The sequence below is a fragment of the Cydia fagiglandana genome, chromosome 9 (assembly GCF_963556715.1).
Source record: "Cydia fagiglandana chromosome 9, ilCydFagi1.1, whole genome shotgun sequence".
In the NCBI taxonomy this organism is placed as follows: domain Eukaryota; kingdom Metazoa; phylum Arthropoda; class Insecta; order Lepidoptera; family Tortricidae; genus Cydia; species Cydia fagiglandana.
The window spans coordinates 3,552,966-3,568,377 of record NC_085940.1 but is presented as its reverse complement, the minus strand read 5'-3'; the positions used below and the strand labels follow the sequence as shown (position 1 = coordinate 3,568,377).

Below are 15,412 nucleotides of genomic sequence, written 5' to 3'. Positions count from 1 at the left end.
AGATTGCAAGTCGCACGCTCTCACCGCTAGGCCACCAGCTCTCTTCTTAATATTAATAGATGCAACTCCCACTCCTTATGTTAACATTGATAACGAGTTATGCTTACAGCTAGTTGTAAGTCTTTCTATCACAAAGATTCAGAATAATCCAATTTTAAACCAAGATTAAAGTTTCTGAAGTAATTATACCTATAGTGTTATCTAGTCTACTCGTCAACGTTTCATTCAAAGCTTGTCTTATTTTTTTGGTTAACAGAAACCCAGAAGATGTGGAGCTGATGATCGGTGGTTCCTTGGAAAAAGCAGCGTCCGGGGCAGTCATCGGATCCACTATGGCCTGTGTTCTGGCACTCCAATTCGCTAACCTTAAGAAGAGCGACAGGTAAGGATCGGCATCTTTGAATTTTAGACAAGGGTATTCATCATTTACAACATTTGCCTCGATTGAGATTGGAGCCACGAGCCAGTTTCTACGGCTATTATGGAAACTGAACTGTTAAAAGGATACAGTCGAATTCATAAATATGTATACATTTTTTCACCTTATTGCAATGGATTAAGGTAATTGTATACATATTTATAAACTCGACGGTACAAGAATGATGATAATAGAACCGGAAAAGTAGTTTCTGGTGGTTAAAATAAGCACGACCATAAATAAAATACAGCTCCGAAAAGTTACAGTCGGTATATAAATACCTAAAGTTTGTAGCAAAAACATAAGTAGGTTATTGTTGAGTACTTAGAGTTAGACCACGAAAAGTCTGCAGCGTTTTTGATAGCCCCCGCAGTGCAAGTATTATTTTAAACGTCAAACGTCTATGAAATGATGACGTATAAATATTAACACTTGCACCACGTGGGCAATCAAAACCGCTGCAGACTTTTTTTCGTCTAACTCTATCATTATTGTGGTGTTTTCCAGATTTTGGTATGAAAACGACATCCCTCCCTCTTCGCTGCTGCCGGAGCAATTGGCAGCCATCAGAAAAGTATCTCTGTCTGGACTGCTATGTTCCGTCGATGATTCCTTGAGCGAAATACAACCCAAGGCGTTCGTCAAAAAGGATCCTTTCCTGTAAGTACAGCTAGATTTGCATGCAATATATTTCGTAGTTTTTCGAATATCTTCTTCTTCCTCGCGTTATCCCGGCATTCTGCCACGGCTCATGGGAGCCTGGGGTCCGCTTGACAACTAATCCCATGATTTGACGTAGGCACCAGTTTTTACGAAAGCGACTGCCATCTGACCTTCCAACCCAGAGGGTAAACTAGGCCTTATTGGGATTAGTCCGGTTTCCTCACGATGTTTTCCTTCACCGAAAAGCGACTGGTAAATATCAAATGATATTTCGTACATAAGTTCCGAAAAACTCATTGGTACGAGCCGGGGTTTGAACCCGCGACCTCCAGATTGCAAGTCGCACGCTCTTACCGCTAGGCCACCAGCGCTTTTTTTTTTTTCGAATATATGATAATATATTTTGTAATTGTGAATGTATAGATAAGCAAATATTTAACTGTTTTTATTCTGATCATAGCGGTCAAAGGGCTGTTTTCTTAAGCGATATTCGTGATACTCCACAAACAATAACATATAGACCCATTACTAGTAGTCGCTTGGAATTATTCAAAAATGAAATTCAAAAAAGTCTTTGTAGGTTACCATTTTCACATTACAACTGTAATAATTTGTATGAAGATGTTTTTAACGTAATTCTTTATCATTTTAATCAAAATTTCAGTATGAAAACTATTAGTGGGTCAAAAACTAGAACAAAGTTTAGTGAATGGGCTACTGCAGGCATTTATAAAAGTAGAAAAAGGCTTTATGAACTTTATAGTGAGAGAGAGCTGAACAAAAATACAGATTTCCTGGACTATGTGAGGAACTACTCAAAAATCTTCAAGAGAGTGTGTTTAACAGCCAAAGCAAACTATACAAGTTCTAAACTGAAAGTGTCGGACAACAAAGTGAAGACAACATGGAATATTATAAATAAGGAAGCTGGTAAATGTAAATCACGCGATTGTCAAGTCAACATTGTCTCGGATAAACAACAGACCATGTCAAACAACGATGTTGCCTCGGCATTCGAAGATTATTTTTCTAAAATAGCTATTAATACCACGAAATGTCTACATTCATCTTCGTCTCGAGCTCATTCCTTACTTTGTGCTAATGTTAAGAAATGTAATATTAACTTTGAGTTTAGTCTAGTAGATTCAGCAATTATTGTTAAAACATTCAAGTCACTCAATTTAAAGAAAACGGAAGACTTATGGGGAACATCCGTTAGAGTCATTAGTCATGTCTTGGACGTAATAGCGCCTTACTTAGCCGTAATTTATAATATTTCAATTTCACAAGGAGTCTTTCCAGATCTTATGAAATATAGCAAAGTCATACCTCTTTTTAAATCGGGTGATTCGAGTGATATGGCTAATTACCGTCCAATATCAATACTTCCTGTACTAGTTAAAGTTTTTGAAAAGTTAATGTTAAATGATCTACTGGGTCACTTCAACAGACATACTTTACTCACAAGCAATCAGTTTGGTTTCACAAAGGGCCGTTCCACGACCGATGCTGCTTCGGTACTTATTAAACATATTTATGATATTTGGGAAAATTCTTGTGATGCAATTGGCATATTTTGTGATCTTTCTAAAGCATTTGATTGTGTGGATCATGGAACGCTCATTTTGAAATTAGAACACTATGGTCTGTCAGTAAATGCCCTAAACTTTATGTCTTCTTACCTTAGCAACAGAACACAAACAGTTGTTGTAAACAAAACCCGGTCTAGCGGTACTGTAGTCCAATTAGGAGTGCCACAAGGTTCTATTTTGGGTCCATTCCTGTTTTTGGTTTATATAAATGATTTGCCATGTGTAGTAGAAAATCTTTGTGAAATTGTTCTTTTTGCTGATGACACATCATTACTTTTTAAGGTTGATCGTAAATCTACCGATTACAGTGTAATTAACAGCACACTCGTTAATGTACTAAACTGGTTTACTATGAACAATTTGCTTCTTAATGCTAAGAAAACTAAATGCATTCGATTTTCTTTGCCGAATGTTAAACCAGTCGATACTAAGATACTTTTGAATAATGAATGTTTAGAGATGGTAGATAAAGCACTGTTTCTTGGTTTAACATTGGACAAAAATCTACAATGGAGTCCTCATATAAGAACACTAGCAAACAAATTAAGTTCGGCCGCTTACGCTGTGAGGAGAATTAGACAATTGACTAATGTTGAGACAGCTCGCCTTGTTTATTATAGTTATTTTCATAGTGTAATGTCATATGGTATTCTGGTTTGGGGCAAAGCAGCTGACATACAGACTATATTTGTCTTACAAAAGAGAGCCATTCGTTCTATATATAATTTAAGGGTGCGTGAATCATTAAGAGAACTTTTTAAAGAAATTAATATTTTAACTGTAGCTTCCCAATACATATATGATAGTATTATTTATGTTGTTAAGAATCTAGACTCCTTCACTAAGAATTCTGATGTCCATAACTATAATACTAGAAATAAAAATAAGCTTGCTATCAGAAAGTTTCGTGTTCGTAAAGTACAGAAGTCATTCGTTGGGCAATGCATTCATTTTTATAACAAGTTACCTGAGGATGCTTTAAGATTACCCTTTCCAGCTCTTAAGAATTACTTAAAAAAGTCATTGATGTTGAAGGCTTATTACAGAGTCGAGGACTACTTGACAGACAAACATGCATGGTCCAAACCAGAAACTGTAATAACGACAAGTAGCAATTAAAAACATTGTATTATGTGTAGAGTTAAAGGTGACTCAGCTCAGGTAAGAAAGCACATCAAATTGTATGAAAGCATCTCATAACAATCAGTTAGATTCATATAATATGTATTCTCATTTCTTTTATTGATTTTATTTTCTTTTCCTTTTGTAAGATTTGATTTGTTTTCTGAAAGAGCTACGTATTTGTGATTTCATGTGCATATATGTTTATTTTTTATATCAAATTCTATAAAGTTATGTACTCACTGAGTATAATTGCATGAATTCTATAGTAATTTAAATTGTATTAATTACTCGTAATGCATGTTAATTATAAGATGTAATAATGTTTTGAAAAGATGTGTCCCGCCGAGTTTGTTGCCGGTCCCATATTGGGATACCCTCCTCCAATTGAGGGGGGATTTAAATCTTCTCGGGGCAGAGGTGTACGGTTGGAGCCGGTAAAGGTTTATTTGACGTTCATAAGCGCATTGTAATATGCCTACTTGAATAAACTATTTTTTATCTTATCTTTTATCTTTATCTATGGAAAAAAAATATTCAATTCGGCTAAGACTTGAACCCTCATCGATACACCTTGTCAGGGCTATTGATGGTTTCACCAATTAAACTCTGTATATTTAGGTATTTAAATAAAAGTAAACAAAATCTACCCTAAAATGGCTCCTTAAGCCAGTTGAGGGCAGACGAAAACATTACATGATCAGATAATGTAGGTTAAAGTCAGGTCGTTCAGTGACAAATTCAGGTGGTTTTGTATTTGGTTGGTTAACCAATGAATGTTATAACTACCCGAAAATGTGCAAATTGTTTGTTTACTTTTATTTAAATACCTATTTAAGGATGCAGAGTACAGACTATAGAATACATGTTAAATAAACAAAACAACTAGATTTTTTGACGGAATTCTTGCACATGACCTCTAAAACGTGTTATAGTAGCCGTACGTGGCGATATCAAGTGCTGACTCATATAGTATCCAGTCACATCCTTACAATAACCCATACCAATGAGCCATGTTTTTTAAAGCGCCATTTTCATATATACTACACGGAAAACAGTATTAGTTAACCTTGTATTTTCCAGAAACGCAGCCCAAGACTGCTCGCAGCACGGCCGCATGGAACTCGAAGCGTGGCGCGACGAAAGCGGAGCTAAAGCCGCCGAGCGACTATCTCAGGACATGCTAGCTGCTGCCCTGGAGAAGGCCAAGCAGGAGATGGCTGATAGGAAGAAACTAGAGTACATGCTATGGGAAGCACGTGAGTATCTATGAAGATTACTAATGCAAATATGGGGGTTTGCACGACGGATCTGAAATGTATGCGAAGATCCGCGGATCCGCATCCAGATCCGGATAATTTCATATCTTATATAATTTTGGATCCGGATGGCAAACCCTACCCAAGTAGGTAATGTAGATTTTCTAAGACACACTCTTAAATCAAGTAACGATACTGACGATGCTGCTACAATAAGTATCACTAAATTTGACGCTTCAGGGTCGAGCAGCCGTTGTGTTCGAGAATTAAACGTCAAACGCGCAAAAAAAATACTTAAGGGGCTGGAGATATAATTAATGTTTTGCTTATTTCTTAGGTGGTGGAGCTGACCCCCACTCTCCCGTCGGTACCGCTGCCTCGTTCTCCAAAGCCAACAAATATGCTCTGAAGCTGGCCAACACTTCACTGTTCTTCGAGTTTGCGACCAACGAACTGCTTAACTCCATCAACGGACCTGGGTAAGTTACTGATTGATTTGTTAATATCGTTTCTAAAAAGTGGTTACGGATCTTGCAGGCATTGCTACAAAACTAGCAAAGTGTCTTTGCTACAGCTACAGAACAGACATACAGCTACACCGAAAACCTAAGTCTTTTAAAAATCTGATAGGTATATTAAACCCTTTTAGTGCAACGGTCGCGATAACGCGTTCGCAATTAAAATTATAGAACCTATATTTAAAGCTTCAAGGTCAGTTTTTGGCTGGCAATTTTGTATCCTTGAGACACGGGGTTTAAAAAATTATATGACTCAGAAATGGAATGAAACTGCATGGCAAAACATGAGAATTTTTAAGACTCACCTAACCTAACCATACAACATATAGGGCTACGCATGCGGTAAAGGGTTAAGTAGATAAGTTTAAGTTACATATAAACTACCTAATACTTACATAAACGTATAGGAGCCTCGTCTGCCAACAAACCGCTCTGTGGTTTGGCAGAAGAATGCATGTAATCGATATTAAACTTTCGTGAGACATATTTTAAATTGTTTATACGACAGCGGTTTCACTCACTTGAATTTTTAGTCGCTATTGGCGACATGTTTCGGGCCCGTCGGGGGTCCTTCCTCAGGCTCGAATGCTAGCGGCGACTGCAACTCGCTGCAACTGATCGCGCCCTGATTGTGTGAAATTCAAGTGAGTGAAACCGTTGTCGTATAAACAATTTAAGAATGCATGTATTTAGTTGTAAGTAAGCTTGAGAATAAACGCTTTATTTATAATTCTTTCCAGTCACCGCCGAAAGCGTCAAGTTTTCGACGACTCCCTCGGCTTCCCAACCTCCACCGACTTCGCTGACGCCCTCCAATCCGTGGACGTGAGCGGCATCCTCGGACAGGACCAGCTCGGCCCGGTCATTGAACCCGAATGTGATGAAAACGGCCAGTGCAACCCGGATAGCCCATTCAGGACGTATACTGGACACTGCAATAATCTCAGGAACCCGAATTTGGGAAAGAGTTTGACCACGTTCGCGAGATTGTTGCCTCCAGTTTATGAAGATGGTAAGTGTATTGGTAGCTAAAACGGGGAAATCTAGATTGAAGCTCCCATGGAATGCGCCTTGCGGGCTCTAAAAATGGTACTAGCTCAGCGGTGTCACTCACGAAATCGAGCCAATCGTGCAGCCTAACGCAACTAGTTGCGACAAATCGCGCGCGTGATGTGAACTCATCATCCAATCGCGTTGTAGCGGTGTCACACCGCTGTACTAGCTCCATTCATGCCCCATTCTTATTGCCCGTAAGGCCACTCCTGAGATATACGTCATGGGCGTAGTATCTACTTGAATAAAAAGAGCAACATTACTTCAAGTTGTATTACTAGGATTGCAAAATCGTTGTCAAAATTTAACACCCTCATCGCCAAGATCCCGATAGCTGGGTTCATTGTGTCTTGGAAATGGGGAGCTTGGCACTTATTTCATCATCATCATCATCAGTCGTTCCCTCAATGCTGAGGATCGTGACATCATGTCCTATTTACTGCACAAATGACTAACTTTTATAACGCCATTTGACTTTGATCCTTATTTTTTCACTGATATGAGTTAAATTTGTTAAATGTCAAAAAGTATCGCCACCTACTCGAGGATACGCCAAAGGTATGGTGCCATCTTTTCGAGCGATGACGCCATATCTTTGGCCTACTGTAACACAGAAAAAAACAGTTTTGTTTCTCAAAAACTTCAATGGGCGTCATTTCATCAATGCATTTTTTTTCAGGTGTCAGCCGTCCCCGCATCAACTCAGTGACCGGTACTCCGCTGGCGTCACCACGTATCGTCTCCACTGTGATCCACCCTGACATCTCCAACTTGCACACTCGATACACTCTTATGGTGATGCAGTTCGCTCAGTTCGTTGATCATGAGCTGACTATGACCCCTATTCACAAAGGTAAGAAACGGGTTCTAAGATGATCACACGATGATCATCATCTATTTTTTTCTTTTTACTCGCGTTATCCCGGCATTTTTCCACGCCTGGCGTCAGCTTGACAACTAATCCCAAGAATTGACGTAGGCACTGGTTCTTACGAAAACGACTGGCATCTGACCTTCCAACTCAGAGGGGAAACTAGGTCTTATTGGGATTAGTCCGGTTTCCTCACGATGTTTTCCTTCACCGAAAAGCAACTGATAAATATCAAATGATATTTCGTACATAAGTTCCGAAAAACTCATTGGTACGAGCCGGGGTTTGGACCCGCGACCTCCGGATTGAAAGTCGCACGCTCTTACCGCTAGGCCACCAGCGCTTCACACGATGATCATCATCATAAAATCAAAACTGGCCACCTTAGCCATTTGTTCCTCCCAGTGTCGACCATAATGTGTTTATACTGTTTATGATTCATAAAACGCAAACAAATTTTCGTATGAATGTCTGTTTACTAGCTTTCTGCCTGGAACTCTTCCTCCTCTTCTTCTCTTTTCTGGACTCAGAATACTATTTATTTGACTTGACGTCACTCCCCAGGTTTCCATGAGTCCATCCCCGACTGCCGCTCCTGCGATTCACCGCGCACAGTTCACCCTGAATGCAACCCCTTCCCTGTACCACGCGGAGACCACTACTACCCTGAAGTCAACGTGACCTCAGGAGAGAGGCTGTGTTTCCCCTTCATGAGGAGTTTGCCCGGACAGCAGCAACTTGGTAAGTTTTTTTATACAGAGGGGAGGCCTATGTTCAGCAGCGGATGTCTTAGAGGATGATGATTGGGGACATCTTACACGGATCGACCTAGCCCGAAACTAAGCATAGCTTGTATAGTGGGTACTAGGCGACGATATACCTAAACATACTTATATAGATAAATACATACTTGCCTACATATATACATAGAAAACACCCATGACTCAGGAACAAATATCTGTGTTCATCACACAAACCAGGACCATGGGCTTCGCAGTTATCACTGACTTAGTTTTCAAAAAGTTAAAAAAACTTGAGTAAAACTTTTTCGCTCTGCCCTGGACTCTCGACATCACATCGATCTTCTTCAAGAGAAGCAAGCCTAAACAACACTTGGACAAGCTCTTGCCAGTGCTCGTTTTGCCTATGGCTATATATGTCTGTGCGTGCTTAAACCTTGGCGACTCATCGAACTATCTAACACTCGCATCAACTATATCTGCTGCACATGACAATAGCGTTAGTTATATGTAATATCGAAACATTACACTAACTGCGAAACGTTATCAGTAAGTGTCAAAGCGTTTCACAGTTATTAATTGCTCTTTGCTTAGGATGGTATTCCACCTGTCCAATTTCTTTGTCCAATATGTATTTTGTCTCACATTTTGCTCAAGAGAGTGAGACGCAATGACACTAGACCAAGATATTGGACGGATGGAATACCACCCTCAGGGCTGATTTAGAGGCGCGGGAACTTGCATGCGATTTTAGTTACACTGCGGATTGTTGGTTACGTCCAATTCAACCGACGCATGCGAGTTCTCGCATCGTCTAAATGAGCCCTTATAAATTAACTCACGAAAATTTGTGTTCCTTAGGACCCAGAGAGCAAGTCAACCAAAACACAGCCTTCATCGACGCTTCAGTGATCTACGGCGAGAATCCGTGTATCGTCCGGAAGCTGCGCGGGTTCAACGGCCGAATGAACGCCACTCAACATCCGCTCCTCACCCGCGACCTTCTGCCACGATCCGACAGCCATCCTGAGTGCAAGGCCGCTAGCGGATTCTGCTTCATCGCTGGTAAGTTTAAATATAACTAGAGAAAATACTGTCAAGTTGCTACTAATATTACAAATGGTATGAAAGAGGTATGTATGAAACGTTGATTATTTTGATAATCTTAGAGCAAAACCGATTTGACAGCAAAGACATACTTACAACTACAATACTGTTCTTTGATGCATTTGAAATGGATCGAAGCACGACAATACGCTTGGTTGCTAATATAGGCCCATATAGCAACACGAGCAACACTGAAGAACTTAAACAATTCCCCAGTAACGCATAGTGGATAGTGGCTAAGTTACAAAATTTTGCTGAAAAGTTATCAGATCTCATGTTATTTCAGGTTGTAAACCCACAAGCTCTAAGACAGGCAAGTTAATCGAAAAACTTAATGGCGCATCTACCAAAAATTCTGTCTCCGACAGTAATTTATGTAATTCAACACTTGTAAATTGATACGTACCTAAGTGTGACAGGGAGGCAACACGTCGAACATGGTTCGCGGTAGACCCTCTGCACCAGCTCTCAAAGAATTCGAAAAGCCCGGTTTAGTCAATGATTCATAAACTGATTCTCTCCACAGGTGACGGTCGAGCATCAGAACAGCCAGGCCTCACAGCCATCCACACGATGTGGCTCCGCGAGCACAATCGCATCTCCGAAGGCCTGAAGGGCGTCAACCCCCATTGGGACGCGGAGCTAATCTTCGAGCACACCAGACGTATTGTCACTGCGGAACTCACGCATATCATTTATAATGAGTTCCTGCCGAGGCTTTTGTCGTGGAACGCTGTCAATCTTTATGGATTGAAGCTGCTGCCTGCTGGTAAATATTGCGATCAAAACATTTATAGAAAACATACATGAGTATACTCTGAGCGTTACTGTAGGTACTATTGTTTAACCTCAAGCAAAGGATGAAACATTAGTCACCTCTATTCGCCTTATAGATACACGTAAGTACACCCAAACCAAGAGCACCCTAAGCCGGCCATCGTGTATGAGGAATATGTTATGAATGTAAAGGAAGCGAAAGAGGTATGTCATTATCGTAGCAAGTGGAAATCCGTGGTCTCTGCCTACCCCTCCGGGAAATAGGCGTGATTATATGTATGCATGTAGAATCTACATTGTAGATACACGTATACACACTGTACAGCAGTGCATAATTTTTCTAGCACTGTTTAAATGAGAAGCGATAAGGATTTTATTGGTCTCATGGATGACATTACCTACTAGAACCCCTAAAGTAACGCATTGTAGGCTAGTTACTTCTATAAAGTTAAACACTACATTGATAAAATTGTTCAAATTTCAGGATACTACAAGGAATACTCCCCCACCTGCAACCCCGCTATCGTGACGGAGTTCGCCGCGGCGGCGTTCAGGTTCGGCCACTCGCTGCTGAGGCCGCATCTGCCTCGTCTGTCGCCTACGTACCAGCCCATGGAACCTCCGATCTTGCTGCGTGATGGCTTCTTCAGGACTGACATGTTCATGAACGTAAGTTACTGTGGCAGTTCTTCAGCAAAACCAATAATTACGCTGTTCCTAGCCAAATAGTGAATATTTAAGCTACAGTATACCTAAATAGTATAGTATGTTAAAGAGACTGATTTTACATAAGAGATACATCATTCAGTGGGTAATCAAAAGTATTCTGATCACAAGGAAAAAGGATAAATAATGGGGTACCCTCTATGGGGTAAATTTTGTACCAGGATTCTTCTTCTTCTACCTAGCGTTATCCCGGCCCTGCCAGATTCCGCTTTTCATCAGCTTTTACAGCAGCAGCTTAAACAGAAAGAAAGTCTAACGACGTCCCTTATGTACTAGTTGAGTATATATAAAGCCTATTTCTAGGCGTTACTGCCTTCACTCAAATCCAGTCCAGTCGCATTTTAGGCAGTAACAAAATTATTGAGCATTTGTGATCATAAATTCTGAACTTTCGGGTAAGTATACAAAACACAAGTGTGTACCCTAAGTCTTATGACCCATCAACGTTAAAATATCTCAGGCTACAGACAACGACGTTACAGCCCTATGTTCAAATAATAATCCTCAATTAATTGATTTAAAATAACTTACTCTTACAGCATGCAGAGATGGTCGATGAGCTAATCCGCGGTATCGCTTCAACCCCCATGGAAACCCTCGACCAGTTCATCACCGGAGAAGTGACCAACCATCTCTTCGAGGACCGTCGCATTCCCTTCTCGGGTATCGATCTGGTGGCCCTGAACATCCAAAGAGCGAGAGACCACGGCATACCCAGCTATAACAACTACAGAGCGCTTTGCAACTTGAAGAGAGCAGCTACCTTTGAGGACTTGTCGAGGGAGATTCCTGATGAAGTTATTGCAAGGTTAGAATTAATTTTGGCCTCCTTTTTGTTTTCTTGGACCTAAATTAAGCACTTACGGAAACTTCAGAAAAGAAAGGCTCCATAACCCAACCATAAGTCCTTTTCTAAATTAAGAGCTCTAAAATGTAACCAATAACACCATTTTATCCTTTAAGAGGCAACTCTCTTGCCGTTAGATCAATTTGACATGCCCAACTATTTTCTTTTCCAAATCTGCTCCTTTTATACTTTTCCTCTGGCGATAAAAGCCAATAAAAGTCACGCCTGCTAGATAAATCTCTATCTAGAATCTTACGTAACAAAATAAATTGGACATTCCTATTTTCACAGACTTAAGAGGATATACCCAACCGTGGATGACATCGACCTGTTCCCTGGAGGCATGAGCGAGAGGCCCCTACAAGGAGGTTTAGTAGGCCCCACCTTCGCCTGCATCATCGCCATCCAGTTCAGGCAACTGAGAAAGTGTGACAGATTCTGGTGAGTAACTTGACTGATGATGATCAATCTTTAACCCCACGCGCCACGCCTGCCGTGCGCGGCGCGTCATCGTAAACCTTGTTAGAATTCACGAAGATTGATATTGGGTTGTAGCCGCGCGCGTCAGTTGAAGTCTTTGGCGGTCAAAAGGTTAAAAAAAACTGGAGATTACGGGCCTTCTTTCTTATGATCTTCAAATCTTTTCAAGAACTCCACGTGGTGGAAAAAATTTTCACCCCATTAATATCGTTACATGTTGTTAAGAATCAAGCGATCTCTTTTCACCCGGTCGTAAACAAAGAATTTTAGACTCATAATTATCAGACTGCAAGGGCATTGGCTATAGCTGGTCTTTCATTATGATATTGCATTGGGGTGAAAAGGAGAAAATCCGATCAGCTTTTTTGGAGATCAAGAGATTGTTATTCCATATTTTCTTTAACAATACCCTTGTAACATTTTAGGTACGAGAACGACAACAACGCGGCCCGCTTCACCGAACAGCAGCTCTCGGAGATCCGAAAAGTCACGCTCTCAAAGGTTCTCTGCGAGAACTTCGACCAGAACAGCGACATCCAGAGGGCTGCCTTCGACCTGCCTAGCAATTTCTTGTAAGTTTCTTATAAAATTTCCACAAAGTTGGAGAAGTATTCGGAAAGTTCATGAAATTTCACAGGAAATAAAGGATTTTTCATTTTTGAAAAATTTTGGTCCCCATACAATGAGAAGTTTAAAATGGACAGTGTCATAGGTTGGTCAGTCCGTCAATCGTGGTTCGTGCTATTGGCGCTAAGTGGACGCTCGAGCGGTGGCAACCATGCAGCGAGGCGTCAAATATATACAAGTGGCCTCTACTCAAATCCCTTGGACCCTCGACGCAATGTTGCCCCGCCGGAAGCGGCTTACAAATAAACAGACAAAAATAAAAATAAAAACTCAAAGTTAACCTCAATATTATTGATTCTGAGAACTCTTATGCGGGATGTACACACTCGTCGAGTCTTTCGCCAAGAGACTCGTCACCGCTCCGACCCAATCGGAGAACGGAGAGACGAGACGAGGCTGAACACACTCGTTCTCGGCCTGTCTCAACGAATGTGTACAGCCGGGGCATTACATCATGTCTTATCTCCGCAGGAACCCTCGCGTGCCTTGCGGGTCTCTGCCGAAGGTAGACCTTTCTGCTTGGAGGGAAAGTGCGGCGCAGGGCTGTCTCATCGCGGGCCGGAACGTGGCTGTCGGCGACTCTGCCTTCCCTTCGCCTTGCACGTCATGCATCTGTACTTCTGAAGGGGTAAGTGCATATCTACCCAAGGTAATGTCAGCTCAGTACTGTATCGTGGTCAAAGTGTGCCGGTCGGCGAATTCCCATCGATAACTCTGCATTTCTGCTACGTTGACTAGGCTACCCACGCCCAATGACTTGGTTCCATGTAGGTAGCATAAGGTAGTCTGACGAGAGGTATTCGAGTCGACGTAGAGGAAGTTAGCTTGTGTGTCAAATAGTATTTTAAAGCTAGGGCATCGTGGCATCATTTGCAAACGTTTCTGCTTAATACAAAATTAATTTAGCTGTTCTGACTCACCGGGGATCTTGTGGTCTTTCCATATTTCTGTAGGTATCTCGTACATTTGCAGCTTTAGTGTATTATTTTATTCATTTTTCTCCGTTGACACAGGTATATGGGAGGAATTCGAGTTTTTTTAAAAAACCAGCCAAGTGCGAGTCGGACTCGCGTTCCAAGGGTTCCGTACATTACTAAATTTTTATGTGAAACGCGAGTGAATTGCCTTTAAAAAACCCGTAGGGGTCGGATCAAAAACTAAGTAATTGGTCCGACTCACGCTTGATTACATATTTCTAATAGGTTTTCCTGTCATCTACATACATCGTTATCGCGGGAGCAAATATAAATTTATTAAAGAAGTGGTAAAACAGACTGCCCGTTTAGTAAAAACAGACCTTTCTGCCTACACATTATAAGCCTCCAAGAAGTTCATCATACATAGCACGAAGTTTTTGTTGCATAATGTTCATAAATCTTGCTTTACACTCTGTTAGTAAATAATGACCCGGAATCGACATATCAAATAAATATTCATGATTTATTTTGTACAACATTATTTAATTTTTGTTGATCTTAAGTGATTTTCGTAATATACGACATAAATTTTCTCTATGTTTTCTACTCTTAATCTGCGGCGTCGTGCAGTAAATATCCATTTTAATTGGCTAAATGATCTTTCGACTGCTACTGTTGTAATGGGTGCGTTTTTAAAACGACGGAAGTAATCAAATGTAGAACGATATATCGTTGAATCTAGTACTATCTCCTTCTCCGATATCAGTTCACACATTTTTTTCATAACTTCATATCCGGCATTTTTCTGCAAAACCACTTTGAACTTTTTTAAAATCTGTTTTCCATCTTTATTCAAAATTAATTTGGATATATGTTTGTATGTATTTTGTACTATGGTCAAACTTTCACTAAGAGATAGATTTTGGCACTGCAGTTTATTTATAGCATCTGGTATTACTTGCAGATACTTTGCTATGAAATTTACATCTTTTCGAACTTTTGCACTGAGTAAAGATTTTTTTGCTTTGACGATGCACTGTGCGTCTGAATTACGAAATGTGTCTATAACGCTTTTTATTTCATCAAAATACTTGTTGTAGTAAGTGGTAGCCTCGATCGATGTTCCCCAGCGAATAATTGTTGGGTTTGGAGGCAAAGGAATTCCATTAAACATTTCTCTTAATGCTTTTACTCTTTTCGGAGATTTGCGAAATACTTTCTTTACATTTGAAATTAATAGGTTAACTTCTGGAAAAAGAACACGAACTTGATCGGCAACTCTTTTAAGAGCATGGGCTAAACATGTAACATGGACAATGTTCGGAAAAAGTGTTTTCAAATTTCTGCCAGCTTTCAACATATACCCCACACCATCAGTCAATAACAACAACACCTTGTCATGCTTATTGTGACCAGGGCCCCACAAATCATCCAGGGCATTTTTTACAGTATTAGTTATACTGATATTGTTCGTTTCATTTAAACATTTGCTTGACAGCACGTGTGGAGTTCCAACATCATCTTCAAGCATAGCACCTACTATAACATTAGCGATTTGACGACCTATAGCATCTGTGGTTTCATCAACACTTACATATATATACGCGTCTTTTAATTCGTCTCTAATTATATCCATCTCTTTGTCGTATAATTCATTCACGCAAGTCTGCCTCAGCAAACATTCTGAAGGGACCT

The 15,412-nt window shown here is 40.4% G+C and overlaps 2 protein-coding genes across 6 annotated transcripts in view; both read left to right on the top strand.

Annotated features, from left to right (window-relative positions):
- LOC134667159 (uncharacterized) overlaps window positions 1-15,412 on the top strand; it is a 287,834-nt gene that overhangs the window by 199,051 nt on the left and 73,371 nt on the right. The gene's annotated exons all lie outside the window — the stretch shown is intronic.
- Window positions 1-15,412, top strand: part of LOC134667146 (heme peroxidase 2) — a 109,540-nt gene that overhangs the window by 89,971 nt on the left and 4,157 nt on the right. For all 5 annotated transcript variants that reach the window (XM_063524443.1, XM_063524441.1, XM_063524440.1 and 2 more), the window contains 14 exons: window positions 257-382; window positions 926-1,078; window positions 4,879-5,054; window positions 5,392-5,533; window positions 6,313-6,584; window positions 7,305-7,478; window positions 8,061-8,237; window positions 9,098-9,301; window positions 9,870-10,112; window positions 10,605-10,789; window positions 11,386-11,654; window positions 11,985-12,134; window positions 12,599-12,745; window positions 13,272-13,428. In XM_063524443.1, the coding sequence (XP_063380513.1) occupies window positions 257-382; window positions 926-1,078; window positions 4,879-5,054; window positions 5,392-5,533; window positions 6,313-6,584; window positions 7,305-7,478; window positions 8,061-8,237; window positions 9,098-9,301; window positions 9,870-10,112; window positions 10,605-10,789; window positions 11,386-11,654; window positions 11,985-12,134; window positions 12,599-12,745; window positions 13,272-13,428 (2,575 nt within the window). The remainder of the gene's footprint in view (window positions 1-256; window positions 383-925; window positions 1,079-4,878; window positions 5,055-5,391; window positions 5,534-6,312; window positions 6,585-7,304; window positions 7,479-8,060; window positions 8,238-9,097; window positions 9,302-9,869; window positions 10,113-10,604; window positions 10,790-11,385; window positions 11,655-11,984; window positions 12,135-12,598; window positions 12,746-13,271; window positions 13,429-15,412) is intronic.